Source organism: Carassius carassius, chromosome 10 (genome assembly GCF_963082965.1).
Source record: "Carassius carassius chromosome 10, fCarCar2.1, whole genome shotgun sequence".
Lineage (NCBI taxonomy): Eukaryota > Metazoa > Chordata > Actinopteri > Cypriniformes > Cyprinidae > Carassius > Carassius carassius.
This window is the reverse complement of record NC_081764.1, coordinates 4,867,011-4,889,164: the sequence shown is the minus strand read 5'-3', so window position 1 is coordinate 4,889,164 and position 22,154 is coordinate 4,867,011. Positions and strand designations below refer to the sequence as shown.

General features: G+C 35.8%; 2 protein-coding genes across 2 annotated transcripts; both read left to right on the top strand.

The window, feature by feature from the left end:
* Positions 1-131: 131 nt before the first annotated feature.
* Positions 132-5,987, top strand: LOC132151578 (charged multivesicular body protein 4b-like). Its single transcript, XM_059559786.1, has 5 exons — positions 132-494; positions 3,154-3,331; positions 3,559-3,673; positions 4,433-4,553; positions 4,704-5,987. Exons 1-5 carry the CDS (start codon positions 311-313, stop codon positions 4,766-4,768), a joined length of 663 nt encoding a protein of 220 aa, XP_059415769.1. The 5' UTR covers positions 132-310; the 3' UTR covers positions 4,769-5,987.
* A 1,268-nt stretch (positions 5,988-7,255) lies between these two features.
* Positions 7,256-20,178, top strand: LOC132151577 (adenosylhomocysteinase B). The gene is made up of 10 exons (XM_059559784.1): positions 7,256-7,415; positions 9,346-9,536; positions 10,595-10,670; positions 13,366-13,518; positions 14,894-15,006; positions 15,173-15,380; positions 16,209-16,296; positions 18,208-18,325; positions 19,194-19,388; positions 19,597-20,178. Exons 1-10 carry the CDS (start codon positions 7,388-7,390, stop codon positions 19,726-19,728), a joined length of 1,302 nt encoding a protein of 433 aa, XP_059415767.1. The 5' UTR covers positions 7,256-7,387; the 3' UTR covers positions 19,729-20,178.
* The last annotated feature ends 1,976 nt before the right edge of the window (positions 20,179-22,154 follow it).

The window sequence follows — 22,154 nt, the reverse complement described above, 5'->3', positions numbered from 1 at the left end:
TCCTCATATTCCCCCATGTGTTCTATATTCTCTGTTCTTCATTATTAGTCTCTTTTGTATTGTATTATATTTTTACAATAAAACATATAAAAGTCACTACGGAGTGGCGACGTTCGATGCGTCATGACGTGAGTCACGTTCCTGTGAATTGTTGATGTCACGCGGCCTGGGTTAGAGAGGAGGAAGAGGAGGAAACAACAACAAGCCTGTTGGGACAGTGACAGATAGAAGCCACACCGAGGTGACCGGTCTAGACTAATAATTCACAAATCAATCCAGTAGAACTATTCTCTATCGTCCCGAGGCCGAGATGTCTTTGTTTGGGAAGTTGTTTGGTAGCAGTGGAAAAGGAGGTAAATCTCCAAACCCCCAAGAGGCGATTCAGCGACTGCGAGAAACTGAAGAAATGTTGACCAAGAAGCAAGAATTCCTGGAGAAGAAGATCGACCAGGAGCTTGTGACGGCCAAGAGAAACGGCACGAAGAACAAAAGAGGTGAGCTGACTTCCCTGGCACTGTGCTTGTTACAGCTTCTCGTTAGTTTATCTTTATTTATTTATGTTCCCTATTATACATAGGAATTATTTAAAGAAAGAATATTGTAACTTAAGTAATATAATTAACAAGAGTAAGACTTTTACTAAACACAAGCTGGGTAAGAGAAGACATTCAAACACGAAATATTAAATGATATCGGGTTTTAGAACGAAAAGTTGCTCTGGACCTTGTTACAATCTTTTAGAATGTTTGGAATAAACTGATACGTGTTGTAGCTCTCCATCAGTTCACCTTTGACCTTCCGTGGTATCCATGGTGATGAAAAACCTGTTGTTGACTGAATCAGGGAACAAAATAAAGGAAATAACAATATATGACAAATGCAGCCTTTAGTAGATGTATCCATAGTCTATGTGATGTGATAAATTTACTTTTTTTAATGCCCTTTCTCTTTCAGTAATTTTAGTAAAATTGTACATTCTTAAGTCAAGAATAACTTAAAAACCCTCATGTATTAACAACAGTGATTTTAAACATAAAAAAATTCTCTGAACTGTTAAATAATGCTCTGTACTTTTTTGTTGTGTATTTGACTGTTGTCACTGAACTAAATCCTGTACATAAAATAACTACAATCTTCTCAAACCTTGGAAAAAAATATTGTGTTTCAAACTAAAATTTTTGTTCAGTTTATTTTAGTTTAAAAAATATTTTTGATGGATTTGCTTTCAATTAAAGATAATAATTCTGCTAATATAAACATAAAAATAATACTTTTTATTAGTTATGAGAAAAAAGTTACATTACAGACACTGTACATTACAGATAATGGTTCTAAAATGGGCTTTACTGACTTTATATTCGTGACAAGCTTTGTAGGATCTACACTGTACAAGAAAAGCAAGTCTGTACTGATGTACTTGTCAATAATGCATCAATAGGCATTCTCCTTTTAGTTTTTTTTGTTTTTTTACGCAGCTTACTTACCTGATAAAGTTTGGTGAGTGTGCCTCATTTATATGGAATTACATTTGTTTCAATAATAATGAACGAAACTTTATAAAACTGAACGTAACTTTTTCAGAAACTATCAAAAATATGCCATTACAAAAGAAAAAAAACAATATGAAAATGAAAAAATGAACTCAGTCGCACAAATTTAACATGCTCTTCAAATATGCTTCATTCTTTGTTAATGTTTTTCAAAGATTCGTTTTCGTTAATCATGGATTCTAAATTCATTGCCACAGATTTCGCTTACATTTCGCAGTTTTTCGTTTGGTGTTTTGACACAAAGCTCTCGTGGGGGCGGGCTTAACAGTGATCTACTCTGATTGGATAGTGAGCTTTTGATGGACAGGTGCTCTCTGACCGGGAAGTACAGACGCCACCCAGTGGCGCACATATTGGAAAGCTCTCTCGGTGAATAAATCTGGTCTCTGGTATCTTTTGTTTAGATTTTGGCCCTCTTTTTATTCTTTGTTTTTTTTTGTTTTGTTTTTTGTGGTGGATATTATGTGATTTATGTTTATACCTTTGTATGTTTTTGTTCTCTGCATTAATAAAAATAGAAAGAGAAAAAAAGCTCTTGCAGGGATTTGTATGCAATACGTCGTGCCTTGTGTTACTAGATATATAAATAATATTTGGCCTTCGGGCGTCTCAGTAAAGATGAGCTCAGCTTTCAGGAGACAGAGACACGGAGCGGCATCATCTTCCTCTTCCGCTTGTCCTTCAAGGCAGCTTGAATAAGCTTGTGTTACTGTAGTAACCAATAACATCGATACAAGTTTTTCATGTTACAGTGTGCTACAGTTTGTTGCGGGTTATTATTGTCATTCAGTAACACAATCTTACTTAAGGCTGCCTTGAAGGACAAGAGCTCATCTTTACAGACTGATACGATCGAAGGTCAAATATTATTTACATATTTAGTAATACAAATCACAATCACGAGAGCTTTCCAATATGTGCGCCACTGGGTGGCGTCTGTACTTCCCGGTCAGAGAGCACCTGTCCATTAAAAGCTCACTATCCAATCAGAGTAGATCACTGTTAAGCCCGCCCCCACGAGAGCTTTGTGTCAAGTTCTTTTTTTAGTTTTCATTGTTTTTTTTCTTCTTTTGTAATGGCATATTTTTGATAGTTTCTGAAAAAGTTACGTTCAGTTTTATAAAGTTTCGTTCATTATTATTGAAACAAATGTAATTCCATACATTTAAGAGTCCCTAACTCTACATCACTGCTTTTCTCAGAAATATTTCCAGTAGTAGACTTTACTTTATTTAAAACAAAACCATAATCAAATCTGTTGTGGATCAGAGACCTCATAATTGAAATTTAGTTTTGAGATTCTTACGCTGTGGGCTTTCCATCTATCCTTCACTGTATTTATTTTCCATGAAACACTTTCTTATCAAAACACCTTGACAGTACTGCATTACTGGGTAACAGCAGAAGATTGAGAGTGCATGATGCTTACTGAGCTAAATCTTAAATCTTAATCTTAAATCAACTGACCCATGATCACATTGTGTTCTCTTTAACTCTTTTAAACAAATCCACACTTAATGTTATGCAATACTTTTCTAGAGTGTTCCAGAATTCTTTTATTTTGCACTTTAATCACACTCAGCTTTCTTTCTGTTCATAATAGCTGCATTACAGGCACTAAAGCGTAAGAAGCGCTATGAGAAGCAGTTAGCTCAGATTGATGGCACCCTTTCTACCATCGAGTTCCAACGGGAGGCGCTAGAGAACGCTCACACCAACACCGAGGTCATCAAGAATATGGGCTTCGCTGCCAAGGCCATGAAAGCTGCCCATGACAACATGTGAGGAGCTTCTCTTCTATTATCAGTGTTTTCTTCCCTTTTTGTCTCTGTCAGCCTCACTGCAGCAAGGTTTTGGGTTTATGAGATCATAAACAAGTTTAGTTTACTGGTGCAGGCGATTAGGATTCTCTATGGTACTTTTGACATGGAATATATCTAAATTACAGGTTAATATATTTGCAGGGTATCATAAAGTTATGGTTCTGTATCCTGCTGTGTACTTTCAGGGACATTGACAAAGTGGACGAACTTATGCAGGACATTACAGAACAGCAGGAGCTGTCTCAAGAAATTTCAGACGCAATCTCAAAGCCTGTTGTGTTTGGGGAGGAATTTGATGAGGTAAGATTTAAAGAAGCAAACTCCGCAGTCATGATGAAGCCACATCTGCTGAGTTTTTGGGAGATTACCATGTGCTTTCACAAAGGTGTTGTGCACCCGTTGTTAACATCTGCCTCCGGTGACCATAACAGCTGGACAGCACTGAATAAATGGGTCAGGTGCATTTGTGAGGTGCTCAGGAAGGCAAAACATCACTTGCATTTGTGTTATAGATGCTCATACAACATCAAATGATTGGGGTTGGTAAGATTTTTTACAATAATATTGTGAAATATTGTTAACATTTCTGGTATTTTAAGATGTATTTTAAGAATTATTTCTATGATGTCAAAGCTGAATTTTCAATTATTCTGTGTCACATGATCCTTCAGAAATCATTCTTATATGCTGATTTGCTGCTCAAGAAGAATGTCTTATTATTATCAATGTTCAAAACAGTTGTGCTGATTAACATTTTTGTGAACACCATGGTCCATTTTTTTTTAGGATTCTTTAAAAGAAAGTTCAGAAGAACATTTATTTGAAATAAAAAGCTTTCACAACCCTATAAATTTCTTTATTGTCACTTTTGATCAATTTAATGCATCCTTTGCAAATAAAAATATTATTATAGATTAGTATTATATAGCATTATTATTCATCCCAAACCTTTGAGTGGTAATGTATTAACTGATGTACATACTCTAAAATCCAATCACAAGTGGTCACATTTGAGATGCATGTTAATATTGGGTATAAACAGATGTTGTGTTGTTTCAGGATGAGCTGTTAGCTGAACTTGAGGAGCTGGAGCAGGAAGAGTTGGATAAGAACCTACTGAAGATCACAGACAATGTACCACTGCCAAACGTGCCCTCTACATCCTTACCTGCCAGACCAGGTACTAAACACACGCACACACACACACACACACACACACACACACACAGAGAGAGAGAGTGTTTGGAAACATACTATTTCAGACTCCTGCAAATGTGATTATAATGGCCTTGTATGAAATGCAATTCTTGAATGTCTTTATTAATTGCAGCAAAGAAGAAAGGAGAAGAGGATGAGGATGACATGAAAGATCTAGAGGCGTGGGCTGCCAATTAATGCTCTCCGAAACCCATACACACTATACAAGGCATAAACCTCACCAAGATACCTGTTACTAAAGGACCTGGAAGGACTCTTCAGTATGTTACAGTATGATGTCTTTGTGTCTAAAATAGGTTAATATATAAACACACACACGAGAGGAAACCGAAAACATAAATGCAGCTGCTCAAAAAAGATTATAAATCTCTGCCAGGCTTACTGTCAACACACTCATCTAGGCAAGTTTGAGATTTTGCCTCATTTCTCCTCATCTCTGGACTGTCCAGACATGAAAAAGGCTTGTTGTAGATCAGTGTTTGTGTGTTCGGCACTCCATTGCCTGTATAAGTAGTCATATATTTTCAAACTTCCATCACAAGGAATCCTCCGCTTGGTCCGAGACACTAGAAACCCTTTGCACGCAGGGGAACGTGTCTGTAACGATCTGTCATGTATTTTGGAGAGAACATGTGGTAGCTTATATATTACAAATTCATTCGTTCACAATTTTGATTCCGTGCATCAAGCATTTCAGTGCAGGTGCTTCCCACGTACAATATCCGTAGTGCCCACGGGACGTCCTAGATCAGCACTTAGGCTTTGAGTACAAAATTTGTTCCCCTTTTCAGGACTGAGGTGGGCATGAAGGTTTGAGTGCTGCTGCAACTGTAAGGCTTTTACTGTACATAGCTTCACTCTTTAATGGCATGACGGTTTACAGTCTCCTGACAGCAAGGGATTCCTATATGGAATAGGTCTCTTCACTCAAGAAACATGTGCTGTATTTGAGATATTACAGAAATACTGGCTCGGGATTTTAAGATATCTTTACACTAGAAGTGGTTTCTTAAAATGAGTGTTGTATTAGGGGACAAAATGACAAGGTTTGTTGTAGATTTCTCACTGTTGTCTTATTTTTGAGGTGTGAATGCATTCAAACAGATTTGTACGATGACAGACTGCACCGATACAATTCATATCGTGCTTTATTTTACAGAGTGCACTATTATGAGGCTCTGGTTTTATTCATTTTCCTCTCCTGAGAGTCTATAAAACATTTGAGTATTGAATATCGAGATGTGAGAGAAACACTAAACACATAACTATGTTTATTTATCAGGCTCAGAACATTTCATTCACGTTGTTTATTGCTTGTTTGTCTTTTTGACATTCATTTACGTTGTCCTTCTCTGCATTTCAACCTTACACCTACATTAAAGTTCTGCCAAATTAACACCTCTCTGGATTTTTATTTGCACATTAGATGTTTCTTTTCATTATTTGCCTAATATATATTTTTTATTTATGTACTTCAAAGCATCATAATCTCTATTATTATTGTTATTAAAATATTTTGACTGAGTTTCTTGTGGTTCTCGTACATGAATCAAAATCAGGCTTCAGCACAGTAAGAACTTACCTGAAAAGTTAATACATATACATAACCATTTAAAGATTTGGGTCAGCAAGATTTTATTTTTTTATCCTAAAAAATGTATCTCAGTTTCCATAAAAATATTAAGCAGCTAGACTATCGTCAACATTGATAATAATCAGAAATGTTTCTTGAGCAGCAATTCACTATAATTATTAGTATTTATTTATTATTATTTTTTATGATTTCTGAAGGATCATGTGACACTGAAGACTGGAGTTATGATGCTGAAAATTCAGCTTTGCATCACAGGAATAAATGTCATTTTTAAATATTCAAAAAAAAGTTTTTTTAAATTGATTTTTTTCAATGGTATTTCACAATATTACTGTTTTTACTGTATTTCTGAACAAATAAATCTACTGTTTGTGATCATGAGACTTTCAATAAAAAATATTACTGACCCCAAACTTAGTTTAAGTAATAATCTACCTCAACATTTAAGTCAGTTGCATGATTCTGACCTTATATTGTCCACTAAAACATGAATAATTTCATGATTTACAGGGTCATTAGTAAATCTGTCAATGATATGTAAATCTTGAGTCTTTCAGGTTTAATTTCATAACAGTTTTCGCATATGGGGCATATTTTCCGGACATATTGAATGGACTTTATACAGGCCTAGTGTTGTCCAAGTGTCCCAAGATAACCCCAGTTCAACTGATACTGCTCATAATGACTCTAATTTATAGGGATTTTACTAAGAAAAAAATAATTTCCTTTTTCTATATTGCTTTGTTTCTAATGAAAAGTAACACAAATTGGTTTTGTCAAATTGAAATTGAAATATTTATTACAAAAAGCACCTTTCTTCCCACAAGCTCAGATCCGTCATCATGATGTTAAGTATCAGCACAAAAGCAAGTTTAAACTTGTAGCCCACTGGTATATAAATCGAGATCTTCACATTATATTCATAGATTATATTACACGCCTTTAACCATCATGGATTCTCATTGGCTATCGAAGGACCATATGAACACGCCCATGATGGTTCATTTAGAGCGAGAAGGCGGGGCACATTTCGGCCAATGAGAAACGAGAGGTGGCGTGATCTCATGAATATTACAACAGCCGGGTTGTTCACGCTTATACTCAAGTTCACATAAGAAGTTACCTCCTTCTGCACTCTCTCGGGTCCACAGCAGGGCTCAAGACCACCCCATATCAGGCTTACCTAACGAGAGCACATCAAAATGTCAGAGAAGCTTCCATTCAAAGTTGGTTAGTATAAGTTTATTTTTACCGCCAATGCTAATAAGCTAATTCCACTCTTTATTTCTAATAATATCTTTAGTAGATTCTCTATACACTATCAGATTCTATGCAAAAGGGTGTTGGGTTGTATTTTTGACCAGGCATGGGTTGTTGCAGATCTTCAGTTGCTCTGCTTCTGTATCACATGGCAGTGGAGGCGTTATTGTCAACGCTACCTTGTACGAGACGTACTATTGCAAACCTTCCCCATAAAGTCACAGTTTAGGCACTTAATATGTCTAGTGTACTAATACAGCCATTTTAACGTTGTCACAAAGTAGTATATATGATTTTATATCTAACACCTGTCAAACAAGCTAGCGTGGTTCCATTGGCGAGACGTGAAGAAGAAAGTTTGGAAGTTGTAGTTTTTTGCGTGCACTGTAGAATCTCCTTCGTATGAGAGATCCTGCACTACTGGACTACATTTCCTATAATGCCGAACGAGCCGCCACTTTTCGTTGATCGTAGTCATTAATTTTTGCAAATCGGGTTCTTTTGAACAGTTCGTTTGGTTCATAAAACGGCTCAGCACGAGGACCTTGACACTTTACAACGTTCAGATAAAGACATGTTTGAAAATATTGCTGTTTCAAAAAGGTTTTTCCAGTCATGTTTTATTAATAACTGTTAATAGCAATTTTATGTATCTCAGTCAGAACATAATCATTTAGAGCCTAACTTACATGTGATTTAGTTATGTGAATTAATTTATCTAGCGTTACTGACTAAACGTTTTTTCACTGTTTACTTTTTAATAAAACTAGATACGTTTTGTCTGCATGCTACTAAACGTCTTAAACATATTTACAGTTCGTAGTGAAACCCTCGGTTCACTCCAAATGGTTTTGTGAATCGGTTCAGTCGATTCATTGAAAAGGTCCAGCTCAAAAAACGGTTCCTTCTGCTCGTGCTTGACGAAAAACCAGTGTTATGCGCTTAAAATGTGTACTTTGAGTTAAGACAAAATAAACGCACACTATGTTAAGTCATATCTTCACTTTAGTCACACGTCAGCACTGTTATGGTGACCAGACTTGGCATCTGTTATTGTTTTTCAGCAGACTTCTGTTGTTCTCAGTGCAGATAAGTCACAAGTAATTCAATAGTTAATCCAGCTGGACTTTGCTCCCTAGATCAGAGTTCAGTTCTTTAAAATCAGTGAATGAAATGTCAAAGTGCACACATATTTATTAATAGCCCATTCTGAAGCCATATTACAAGATTTCCATGCTCATTGGAAAACCTGGAAGTAACAATAGTAGGAAAATGATAGGAATTCGTAACATTTAAGTCATGGAAGTTGGAAATTCACTTTGTTAAAAGAGCATCTTCATGTTAAACTAAACAAACACTGAAATTGTTGCCCTGATCATGTTGTAGGTTAGTGGTCGCTGTCAAAAATGTAAATGGAAAAAATGTATTTTCGGATCAAATACCATTTTATTTTGTAATTACTTATTTGTTTGGCTACTGAATATTATGGTAGATTTGTTTTCCTCCATTTCTGCAGTTGTAATATTCCTGGTGTTCAATTATAATTATATATAGAAGTGAATATCTTTTGGGTTGCTAAGTGTGCATATGAAACCAAGCACCGTCTCCTCAACCGGTTCAAGACATGCTAGGTATGTAGTTTTAGGTGTCATCTGTTGAATTCCTATTTTAGATGTCTAAAAATGTGACTGACACTTCACAGTCTGCTTTAACTTGCATGTTATAACGGACATGTATGCTTCTTGGAACTTGTAGTTATTATTTAACTGTGCTCTCAAATGCTTAAGCAAAAGTTCAGACGTTCTGTACTAGTTTGACTATTTAATTTAATAATTCTTTCCGTTTGCTGAATTTAGCCTATGTTTTATGCATAATCTGTTGCCATTTTCTCCCTGTCCAGCTGACATCAGCCTGGCTGAGTGGGGACGTAAAGCCATCGACATAGCCGAGAATGAGATGCCGGGTCTGATGAAGATGAGGGAGCTCTACGGCCAGACCAAACCCCTGAAAGGTGCTCGCATCGCAGGCTGCCTGCACATGACTCTACAGACCGCTGTGCTCATTGAGACCCTGACTGCCCTCGGAGCTGAGGTGAGGATGCAAATGTTAAACCATAAAGAAAAGGGGGCATTCTTCAAAAATAGCATTTTGCGCCAGGTTTGATGTTATTAGATTATGAATTGTCTCGGTATGGAGAAGAACTGCATTAGCATTCTTTAAGATTTCATCAAATTCTCAATAGCTGCTTTAAAATCCTTCTTTTGAGTATACAAAAACAGAATTTTCCTTTTGTATCTTAATATTACTTTAAAACCATAAAAAGTAGGGTTTCAATTTTCAAAATTCAACAATTACTGAACTTGCAGTACTACTTTGCTGCTTGTTGGTTTCACTAACAAATAGTAATTGTATTGCTATATAGTTTTCTGGGTCAGTAGCTTTTTTTGTTTGTTTATTTTTGAAATAGATGAACATTTTTACTCTGCAAGGATGCATTAAATCGATCAAGGGATAGTAAAGTCAATGTTGCTAAATGTTTTTATTTCAAATAAATGCATTTTTTGTACACGTTCTAATCATTAAAGATCAAAAAAGTCATGTTTGGTAATCATAAGAAATGTTCCTTGATCAGCAAATCTGAATATTAAATGATTTCTGAAGGATCATGTGTCATTGAAGACTGGAGTAATGATACTGAAAACTCAGCTTTGATCACAGGAATAAATAACATTTTTAAGTAGATTACAATAGGAAACAGTTGTTTTAAATTGTATTCATATTTTGCAATATTTACTATATCTTGGTGAGCAGCATTAGAGATTTCTTCCAAAAACATAAAAAAAAAACCTGTATGCCCACGGTATTCTTTGAAATATAAATACAATGTTTCATATTATTGTCACATTATTCCATTCTTTTATCAGGGTATTGCCACAGTACTGTTTGGAAAGGGAGTGTACCGTTTTTTCACATATTTTTCCTAGTACTAGATGGCTAACCTTGCAGTCTGACTTAAATGCATCGCCTTCTTATCCCCCATTTCCTCTGCCAAACTGGAATTTCCCAGCCCAAGGCCATATCTTATCCAAAAGGTTATGAAACTAATGAATGAAGTCTGTATATATCACATGATCTCATTCCTTCTCCAGGTCCAGTGGTCCAGCTGTAACATCTTCTCTACGCAGGATCACGCAGCGGCAGCCATTGCTAAATCTGGTGTTCCAGGTAACAGCTGCTGTGTTGATGTGCTAGACTGCTGTGATCCTGTCCACTGTTTGCTCTAAAGCTGCGTAATCAAATCTAGATAAGGAGAACTCTGAGTGCTCCATGCTGTGTAAACCTAGAATCAGCACAAATGGGGTTAATCTTTAGATTTCTGAAGGACTAACATGCAAGAGAGTGCAGGCAAAGATAACTTTATCAGCTTTTCCCAAACAGTTTAAGGGATACAAGCTAAATTATTTTTAGTGTTAAAAATGTCAAACCTTTTATAAAAGATTGCAAAAACATTTGTCTAACAACAAAAAAAGGATTTTTAGCTTGTGCTTTTCCGGTTTCACTTGCACATTGCCTATTTTAAGTCTCTTCTTAGGCTGCAGCTTCAACGCTCCAATAAACATACACATAATATTATAACAACACATTCATTGGATCTGTTTTTAGTTAGATCCAGTTGATTATCAATACTTTTATGAATTCTAAATCTATTTATAATCGTTATGTCTCTCTCTTTGTCTGCTGTCTTGGATGGATTTGTTTTTCACTGATCTGAGTGCATTATGAGATATCCTTCTCTACAAAGGATGCTGCCTAAAAACTTATTTTAGTAAGCGGCATAATTATGCTGACAGCCAGTTTTAATTGCCTTTGTGTTTTGGGAGCAAGACTATGATGCATTAAATTTCTGCTCACTAACGAACTAAATTCCAGATGCAGCTTATATGTTTGAATTAGAGTTAATGCAGACTTATTTTGATAGGCAAAGATATAACAGCACAGTAATATCTGATATCTCAGTGACTGTAGTATTAATAACATGCACTACTGTAGGTTTGGGGTCAGTAAGATTTTTTTTTTACGTCTCTAATGCTCACCAAAGCTGTATATATTTGTAATGAATTAAACCTTTGTATTCATCCGGAAGAAGGAGGCGGGAACCGGCGGAATCAAAACATCATTTAATCAAAACAACATTTTAATAAAGCAAAATAAACACAAAACAGGGCACCAGCCCCTCACAGACGACTGGTGCGCGCAAATAAAAACCAAAACACAACTAAAAGCCCAGGCCTGGTCCTCTCTCGTCCTTCACTGTCGTCGCTCCAGTTTTATATCCTTCCATCTCCTCCGTGGGCCTCGAGACCGGTGGGTCGAACAGGTGTAGCTCATCTCCAATCACTCCACCGGCCTCGCTCCCATGTCCCTCGGCCCCGCCCCACTCGTCACAATATTAATTAAAACATGGAGTGAAAACAATATTAAAATAAGTAAAATATTTTTTATTGTAATATATTTTAAAATTAATTTATTACTGTGATGCAAAGCTGATTTTCCAGCTTCATTACTCCAGTCTTCAGTGTCACATGATATGCTGATTTGCTGCTCAAGAAACATTTCTTATCTTATTCTTGTCTTATTGTCAGTTTTGGAAATGTATTTAATTTTATAATAAAAAATATGCTGGATGCTTAGAATAAATTTGATAAAATAACAGCATTTATTTGAAATCTAAAACTTTTGTAACATTATAAATATTTTCCTATCACTTAATTTTGAATAAAAGTATAAATATCTATTTTAAAAAATGAATTGCCCCAAACTTTTGAATTGATTGACTTTGCATTAATCTTTTCCATGCTTGGAAGTTATACGGCTTTATATCATTTCATATGAATTTATTAACCTCATTTAGAGTGATGACAGTAGGTGGTTGTTACTTGCATCCATTGCTTATCTAAAAGAATTTCTCAAATGAATGTTATACCAGCTAGAAAATAATGCCACATTAAAACTATTAAATAAAATTAAATTAAAATTAAATGTATGCATTTAGCAGACGCTTTTATCCAAAGCGACTTACCGTATTTTTTGGACTGTAAGTCGCACCTGAGTATAAGTCACATCAGTCCAAAAATACATCATGATGAGGAAAAAAACATATATAAGTCTATATAGTCTATGGACTATAAGTCGCATTTATTTAGAACCAAGAGAAAACATTACCGTCTACAGCCACGAGAGGGTGCTCTATGCTGCTCAGTGTAGACTACAGGAGCACAGAGCAGTATAGAGCGCCCTCTCGCGGCTGTAGATGGTAATGTTTTCTCTTGGTTCATTTCTCTTAGTTCATTTCTCTTGGTTTGTCAAATTAATTTTGATAAATAAGTCGCTCCTGACTATAAGTCGCAGGACCAGCCAAACTATGAAAAAAAAGTGTGACTTGTAGTCTGAAATTCATTCAGGCTTACAATTTTCTCCTATCATGTGTTTCCCGGGATGCGAACCCCCAACCTTGTGCTTATGATCGCAATGCTCTACCACTTGAGCTACAGGAATGCATATCAAACATGTTTTGAGCTGCTTGTGGTTCTAAAATGAGCAGATTTTCAGCTATTGACAACAGTCTCTCCACATTGCACCTTATTCTTGCATTTACATTCATTTATGTAAAATTAATCGTATTTTTGGGATGTGAGCCCGGTAAATATTAAATAAGATTTTTACTTATTTACTTAAGTAAAATTATGCTTATGCTTACTTAAAATAAGCACCCAAGCACAAACTTTGCAAACCCAGTGAACATAACATAAGTTCATAATTTTCAGTAATATCTGTTGCAGCCAGTAACACAATTATGATGCTTATATTGGTGTCTAATGAGTCTGTGTGTGTGTGTTTTTTTGTTTGTGCTGTATTGTAGTTTATGCCTGGAAGGGAGAGACCGATGAGGAGTATGTGTGGTGCATAGAGCAGACCATCTACTTTAAGGACGGTCAGCCTGTGAACATGATCCTGGACGACGGTGGAGACCTGACCAATCTGGTGCACCAGAAATACCCCAAACTGCTTGCAGGTATAGTCTGTGTTTGTTCGGTTATCGTTTTCTCACACTTATCCTATCAGACAGAGGTCATGAAGGGTCATTAAGACTACTCCTGTAAGTATTGTTTAATTTCATTACCTCAGTTACTATGGTTGTCTGGATGTCTGTGGCTAGTAATGACTTCTCTATATAGTTATATAGTTGTATTGTACTGCTGTTTAATGGCCACTAGGTGGCAGGCTAATCCATGATCAAGCTGTTCCATTCTTAACCCAGCAAAACAAGCAAGCATTACAATATAATACAGTATTGCCCCTCCTGCCTATTATGAACAAATAATTGATTTCTACACATCTGATGGCCCCATTCATTTCAATCAAATACATTTATTACAGTTATGTTATACAATCATTATTAAACCACCAGAAAATATGCATCATGTAAATGGATTAGTCTGTGTTTTTTTCACCGTTTCAAAGCCTTAACTAGTGCAATATACAGTGCATCACAGATCACATCAGATCATCTTTAATGTATGTATCTGCTTGTTTTACACTCTTTGACCACCAGGTGCTGGTGTGAGCAAATGAAGCCTTCAGAAATGAACCCTTTTGTGTACCACTGAGCTGAAAAGCTCCAGTGCTTCATGAGGCTTCATCTCGCCACCACTAGAAATTATGCTGAATGTTCGGCTTACATCATACAAATGTAATTTTAAAATGATAAAACAATTTAAAAATGGTTGAAATTGTTATAGTGTTTCACAGCATTACTGTTTACTGTCTATTGGATCAAATAAATACAACCTTGGTGAGCGTAAACCACTTTCAAAAACATTCCAGACTTTTAAACTGTATCTAAACAATAAAAGGTGTACAGTTACTTGACATCTTTGCTATCACGGTGTTTAATTTCAGCATTTCTGGAACACTGTATTGACTGAATCTGTTTTATAATTAACATTATGATTTATATTATTGTTGTTTTCCATTGCACATGTACTGGAGACAGCACACGGTCTCTAGCGGCATCAAACTTAATAGCCGGTCTCTCTGTGTAACTGGACAAAAATCAAGACCTGCAGTGACTTCGCTCCTCATATTTTCATTTCAAGTGACTTAATGCCAGAAATATTTCCACATGGAGTAATGATAATACATACGTTTGGCTTCTGAAATGCTGAATATTTTCTACTAAAGTTTGACAGTCGCTAATCTTTCCTGAAGTAGTCAATTGAAATTGAATTAGATTCCGTCACACCAGTGAGGTTCAAGCTAAACTCCACAAAAAAATACAATTTATTGGCCAACTAGTAAGTTCAACATTCATTCCAATCAGATGCACTGATTCGAATTTTCTGGGTCTTTAACATTTGCAAAATGCTTCTTTGTGGTTTATCTCTCAGGAATCAAGGGCATCTCTGAGGAGACCACCACAGGAGTTCACAACCTCTACAAGATGCTGAAGAAAGGGGAACTGAAAGTTCCTGCCATCAATGTCAATGACTCCGTTACTAAGGTAACCTTTTATTACCAGCATATAATATCATTACGTGGTGTTGACAAATGACAAAACTGTGACAAAACAGACAGATGTGAGCACTTTATGCTTGGTTCTATTATTATATGACTGCTGTAAATGAAAGGGTTTATTTGAGAATGACTTATTCTCCCACTCCCTTCAGAGTAAGTTTGACAACCTGTACGGCTGCCGCGAGTCTTTGATTGACGGCATCAAGCGCGCCACAGATGTGATGATTGCTGGGAAGGTGGCAGTGGTGGCCGGGTACGGTGACGTCGGGAAGGGCTGCGTTCAGGCGCTGCGAGGGTTTGGAGCCAGAGTCATCGTCACAGAGATCGATCCCATTAACGCTCTGCAGGCGGCTATGGAGGGTATGTTTGTTTGTGTGTGTGTGTGTTTGTGTGTTACTTTTCCTGGTGTCTGCATCAATGCATCAAAAAATTTTTTATATAGAAATCATATTAAATGCAAGTAATGGGTCTATTGTTTATGTAAAAATGAAACAATATACGTATTTTGCACTTATTAAAATATATAAAAGAATAAAGTGATCGTACTACATTGTACTGTATTTTAAATGATTAATAACTTCTTGCTGACAAATGGAAAAACCTAGTGTTTTGAATGATGGTGGTGTGTGTGTGTGTGTGTGTGTGTGTATATATATATCAATCATACATGCATACATACACACACACACACACACACACATATATATATATATATATATATATATATATATATATATATATATATATATATATATATATATATATATATATATATATATACACGTGTGTGTGTGTGTGTATGTGTGTATATATATATATATATGTATATGTATGTATATATGTATATGTATGTTAGTATTAATATACATTTTATATGCATTTATAGATGCTTAAATATTATTCAGAAAATAAACATTATATTTTATATAATATTTACTTATTGTTATTTAGTGTAATTGTTAATAATAAAAATAAAAATTTGTGAAACATTTATTGTTGAGATTATTTATATCAAATAGGCCACCCTGTTCTCTCTTGGCTAGCTATATTGGCTGTTGCACTTGTTTGTGTTTTCTCTAGGAACATAATTTTGCACATAGTCATAGAGCCTATTATGAACCCACAGTATTTTGTAAGCAGCTATTTTCTGGCTGTCTGATTGACTTGCGTTTGGCTCTTGTTACTCAGGCTACGAGGTGACCACCATGGATGAGGCCTGCAAGGAAGGAAACATCTTCGTGACCACCACTGGCTGTGAGGACATTATCCTTGGCAGGTTTGTACAGCATTAATCAAACACGAACAACTAACAGATGTCAAGCTAGAATGTGTGTTGTACTGCATTTAGTGTCCCCTCAAAAACGGAGAAAATTCGATTTCTTATTTCAATTCCAGTTTCGTAATGATACTTTTAAGTTGTGTTAAGATGGACCAGATGGAAAATATTTCAAGAACGATTCTTATAGCAATATCAGCAGCCTTCTGCCCAATGATGAGGTCACTTTTGATTTCAACATGGAAGTAATAAATCAAAAATTATTTATGGTACAACATGTTATTACTCAATTAAATTTATTGCATCTAGCAACATTTATGTCTTTATCTTACCTTAGTTTCAGGTTTAGTTAGTCTCAGTAATGTAAAAATTATGGTTTATTGTGGACTATTCACCTGTGCATATTATTTCATAGGACAAAAACGTGTTTGTGATCTTCAGTCAAAGTGTAAGAAGTTTGCTATTTCGGCAAATGCACTTTTGCCCCATCCTGGAATGAAATGCCTGCTTTTCACAATCGTATCAATTCTAGATGTATAAAATCATATATATATATATATATATATATATATATATATGCACACATATACACGCACACACACACTACCTTGAAGTGATTCTTGTCTTACTAATTATTATTGTTCAAAAGTTTTTCTTCAAAAGTTTTTAAACGGTCTCAAGGTCATCAAGTCTACATTTGTGATCAGAAAAATTAAGTAAAAGCAGTAATATTGTGAAATATTATTAAAATAACTTTTATTTAAAATGTGATTTATTCTTGTTGCAAAACTGAATTTTCCGCATCAATTGTCACATGATTCTTCAGAAATTGTTCTAATAAGCTCATTTGCAGCTCAACAAACATTTCTTCTCATTATCAAAGTTGAAAATGCTGCTTTTGATCCATTTAATACACCCTTGCTGAACAAAAAACAAAAGCACTGTAAAATCCAGACACCAAACTTTTGAACGGTAGTTTATTAGTTTATTTACATTACACCTTCATGGTGTTCACAATCCAGAAATTGAACACAGCCTGACTAGTTGGACATCTTGCTGAAATCATGAATTGAATTCTCACACTACACCAACTGTATTTAAGGATGTCATCCGGCACAGCGTGAAAGTTGGGTCAACAATGAATCCTTTCAACATGATGAACTAGGGAGATTCATGTGCGGTGGAAGGACCCCCAGGCCTGCAATCAAAGCCGCACTGCGTGAGATCTGGCCTGAGCCTGCTACATTATACAGTGCTTGCCTGAGTTTGGTGTGCATATGCACGCTGCTCTGTTCTTATCTGATGGTGAGCGGGCTGGTGGGTTCTGATGGGGTGTGGGCCTCTGTGATAAATGGTTGGGATGAGGACACGCTGGGGCCAGTGGAGCACAGCTGCTGTTTGGTATTATCTACAGATGTGAGAACTGTCTTGGATTCTCTGGTAGTTTTCAGAGCCGATGGTACATGTTTAAATGCTGGCAATCTGCATATGTCTGTCTGGCACCAGTTAAGCAAATGCAATCCAGAAATGGTTTAGGAGAAATATTTTGAACCTACATTTTTGCTTCAGCCTTGATTGTTTAGAAACATAATTGCCGTCCTGTCCTCAAAAATTTGAGGCGTCATTCATTGGTTGAAGAATAAAAGATTCAGAATGAGTTACTTCGTCATATGTACAGTAATATTACGGTTAGCGGTTTGTTCAAAATGCCAAGGCAAACATCATTAATTTATTTAGTGTTGGTGCAACATGGTCGACCATTGTTTTAGATAATTGTTCTTGTAGTGATTTGTTTCAGCTTTTACTTCCGTATGAAGAGAATTTTGTGCCAAGCTGTTTGAAATCGTTCCTCGCCTGGACATGTTGGTCAGTTAGTGTAAACATCACATGGTTTTTTTTCTCTCCTCACAGACACTTTGAGCAGATGAAGGATGACTCTATTGTCTGCAACATTGGCCACTTTGACTGTGAGATTGACATGAAGTGGCTTAACGAAAATGCAGCGGAGAAAATCAACATCAAACCTCAGGTGCAAGATTGATGACTAGAGTGTTGTACAGTAACGCATGCATTACATTTTTAGTAAATAAGTAATAATGAAATATTGTAATGTTTTAGGAGGTTTTTTTATTTTTTTTTATCATCAGGGAAGCACATTTATTAGATTTTTAGTTTTTTGTTTGCTTGTGTTGTGAAGCACTTTTGAGAAAGCAAATTTTAAAGGCTCTATAAAAATTATTGTATTTATTATAATTATTTGATTAATGTATTATTATTTGCTAATGCTAATTAAATATTATTGAATGATTTTCTAGGAATTTTAGGATATTTTAGGAAAAATATGCCTTAAAAAAAGGCATATTTTACTTTTCAATATTTGTTTTTTCAATATTAATTAAATATTTAACTTAATATTATTTTATTTAATAATGAATATGTAGGAGAAAGCAATATTATTGGGACGATTGAAAACTTTTTTTTATAAACTAGCTTATAAATAGTTTTATTCATATATATTTTTTCATTCTTCTATATATATATATCGTATTGTTCTCATACAGCACAATGTTCTAGTCTTCTATTAATCTAGTATTGTTTATTTGTTATTTATAAATACATTGCTTGCTGATCCATCACAAACCACTAGTTGGGAAAATTCTACATTAAATTTGAATTCAAATGCAAATGAAAAATGCCATGAATTCGACAGCATTTGTTTTCTTAATAAAAAGTTCAGGTGTTGTTGTGAATGAATCACCAGTGCTTTGCTCTCTTTTCGTTTTTTTTTTTTCCCCAGACATCAACAAACACCAAAACCTTGCTTGTGAAAGCCCTGCTTTCATACCCATGATGATGGTCATGTCTGATCTGACTAACTCTCCACTCTGTTTATACAGGTTGACCGTTTTTGCATGAAAAATGGCCGTCACATCATTGTTTTGGCTGAGGGGCGTCTGGTGAACCTGGGCTGTGCCATGGGCCATCCGAGCTTTGTGATGAGCAACTCCTTCACCAACCAGGTCCTTGCCCAGATTGAGCTGTGGACCAACACCAGCAAATACCCACTGGGTGTTTACTTCCTGCCAAAGAAGGTACAGTAGCTTCATGTAGACTTTTATTAAACATGGTATTGTCCAGTAATATGCCCATTATCCATTATTGTTTTGTGATTTTAAGAGTATATAGGTTTGCAAGCTTACTTAAAAACAAGATGCAAAGCGAAGCAGGGACTCTTAACCAATGATTATCAGAATGTATGAAATGTATTTATTCCTCACTCTCTACTTTTTGCACTTGTAGCTGGATGAGGAGGTGGCTGCTGCACACTTGGACAAGCTTGGCGTCAAACTTACTAAACTGTCAGAGAAGCAAGCAAAATATTTGGGTCTGCCCTGCGACGGTCCCTTCAAACCGGACCACTACCGCTACTAAGTAGCTTTGACCAAGCGCAGCTTCAGCTGTGGATGAGGACGGACTACACGATCATTAGCAGTTGTGCCAGTTACCTTTGCAGCTATAATGGTGTCATCACGAGTGCCTGCGAGCTCTCACAGACACCTTTTTGCATTGATATCAAGTGCAATGCTAATTTGTGAACACATTGTCACGGTCTCGTTTGCATTCCCTGTTTTATTGTACGGTTATGTTAAAACACAATTCTTCCATTAGGACAGTTATTTGATACCCCTCGTGCTGGGACAGTTTGGTTCTTCCATATCTTTGAAGTGATTCCGGTTTGTTAGGTAACTGTTAATAGAGGGAGGCTTGCTAATTTCTCTGTTAGCAGGCTGTTTGAGAGTTTGAGTGGGTCTGGGTAGCTTGTCCTGTTTATTACATCCACTCATGAAGACCTGATGAAATAAATGTGGTGTTTGACTGTAACTTGTTCATGTGTTAATCCTTCATTTCAGCCCATCATTAAGAGACTGGATCTCACCTGGTCAGATCCAGAAAAAAAATAGTAATTTATCAATATTGCTGTTGCACATTCATGATCTTGATGATCTGAATGAACGCCTAAGCCCATGTGTTAAACTTCAGTTGTTTCATTACAGACACAAAGGATTGCTCATGAATATGATAATTGATTAAATGGACAAAAAAAGTCTATGCTAGGTCTGTCCTGGGATCTTACCGAGATTTGGGGGAGGGTTTTTTCTACTCAAGGGCTAGTAAGCAATGCAATTAACCAATGCTATAAACAAACAGAGCTTACTAATAACTGCCAGTGTTACTGTTAACTGAAGCACTTCAAAATCACTGTTGTTAACTGAAATAAAGCTAAAATAAAATACATTAGATGGAAAAACTTAAATGAACATTAGAAAAATTACCTTAATACTAAAGCAAGTTAAATTGGAACTGGAATAATTACATAAACCAAAATTGAAATGAATCTAAGTTAAAATATAAAAAAAGCAAAAAAGACTAATTATGATGAGTATACAAATACTATAAAATACTAAAATTAAAAGTGAATTCAAAATATTACTAAATACTATCATCAAAGTATATAAATGTTACTAAAATAATACTGTTATCTGCCTGACAACCTATAAAGAATCTTAGCAACGGCCTGGCGTCGGGGCATTGACTTCAGTAAATGTAAACTCTAGTTATCCTCTAATGTTTAGAAAATTGAAAGAACAATATAATTCCTGTAGTTGACCGTTTATGTATTAAAAAAAAAGTGTTTGGGTTGAATATGCACTCTTTTTTTATGGTTTTTTGTGGTTTATTAATGTTATTTCAGGTCATCTTGGCAACCTAAAATCATTCTTGTGGCCAAAAAAAACAAAAAGGCTTTAATGCGAACTTATAAAGTGATAGTTCACCCAAAAATGACAATATTATCATCATTTATTTACTTTCGTGTTTTTCTGAGACTGTATGATTTTCTCCAGAACACACAAAAAAAGATATATTGAATTGTAACAATGTTGTTTGGTCCCCACTGACATTCAAAATAACTTCTTTTTTTTCCTGTAGAGAAATAAAATGACTAATTAAAGAATTTTAGGGTGAACTAATTGTCTCGCATACTCCTGAAACAACTTCCTGCACTAGGATTTTGGGCTGCAGCTCTCAATTATTACTATATCTCCATTCTGATGTCTAAACAGAATGCAAAGCGATTTCAGCAATCTTCACTGCATTTGAGTTATGACATTTCCCATCAATAATTTAAATATCACAAGCCAAAAAATATGAAATAAAATCCATTCCACTTGTGTCCTGTAATGATTCCTTGATAAAAACATCATGCTCAGGCATTCACTGACAGACTTGTGACAATGACAATTCCCTGATGAAAAACGAGGCCATGATGTGCGGTCGGTAACACAAAGAGTCTGAGAGGAGCCATGAAAAACAACAGAACTGCTGTCAGGTCCGGGCCTACATCCATAAAATCAGTACTGGGTCTCATTGAGTAACTAATGAACCCAAACTGGTTTATTCTATGCATAAGCATTGCCTTATAATTCAAGCCGCCATACAGAGACACATGGCTTCAATCTAATCTGGCCCTTATTAGTTGGAAATGGTTAAATGGTGTAGTTAGTGTTTGTGGGGTAAAGCTATAGTCTATAGGCCATTAGATGTACTGGACCCCTAAAATGCCTGCAAAGTGTCCCCTGAGAGACATAACAAGGGCCTATCTTTTTGAGTTTCTCTCTTTCCTCTCCTCCTCTCTCACCCATTGCTTCCTTTCAATATGAACCAGCTGTGGCGTCTGGAGCCTTTGGTGTCACCCAGTGTGTGTTTGAATGGGTGTTTTATTACCTGTGTTGAACCAATAATTATTTGAGGTGTTTGGAAAAGGTGTCCTTGGACTTTGATCTTGCTTTGCATAATTA

What these genes read in the sequence shown, in the direction of transcription:
- LOC132151578 (XM_059559786.1), top strand. Translation starts at nt 311, where the DNA reads ATGTCTTTGTTTGGGAAGTTGTTTGGTAGCAGTGGAAAAGGAGGTAAA. An exon ending in AAAGCTGCCCATGACAACAT is followed by an intron (nt 3,332 to 3,558) that starts GTGAGGAGCTTC and finishes GTGTACTTTCAG; the next exon opens with GGACATTGACAAAGTGGACG. An exon ending in TTGGGGAGGAATTTGATGAG is followed by an intron (nt 3,674 to 4,432) that starts GTAAGATTTAAA and finishes GTGTTGTTTCAG; the next exon opens with GATGAGCTGTTAGCTGAACT.
- LOC132151577 (XM_059559784.1), top strand. Translation starts at nt 7,388, where the DNA reads ATGTCAGAGAAGCTTCCATTCAAAGTTG. An exon ending in TGCTAAATCTGGTGTTCCAG is followed by an intron (nt 10,671 to 13,365) that starts GTAACAGCTGCT and finishes GCTGTATTGTAG; the next exon opens with TTTATGCCTGGAAGGGAGAG. An exon ending in TTTACTTCCTGCCAAAGAAG is followed by an intron (nt 19,389 to 19,596) that starts GTACAGTAGCTT and finishes TTGCACTTGTAG; the next exon opens with CTGGATGAGGAGGTGGCTGC.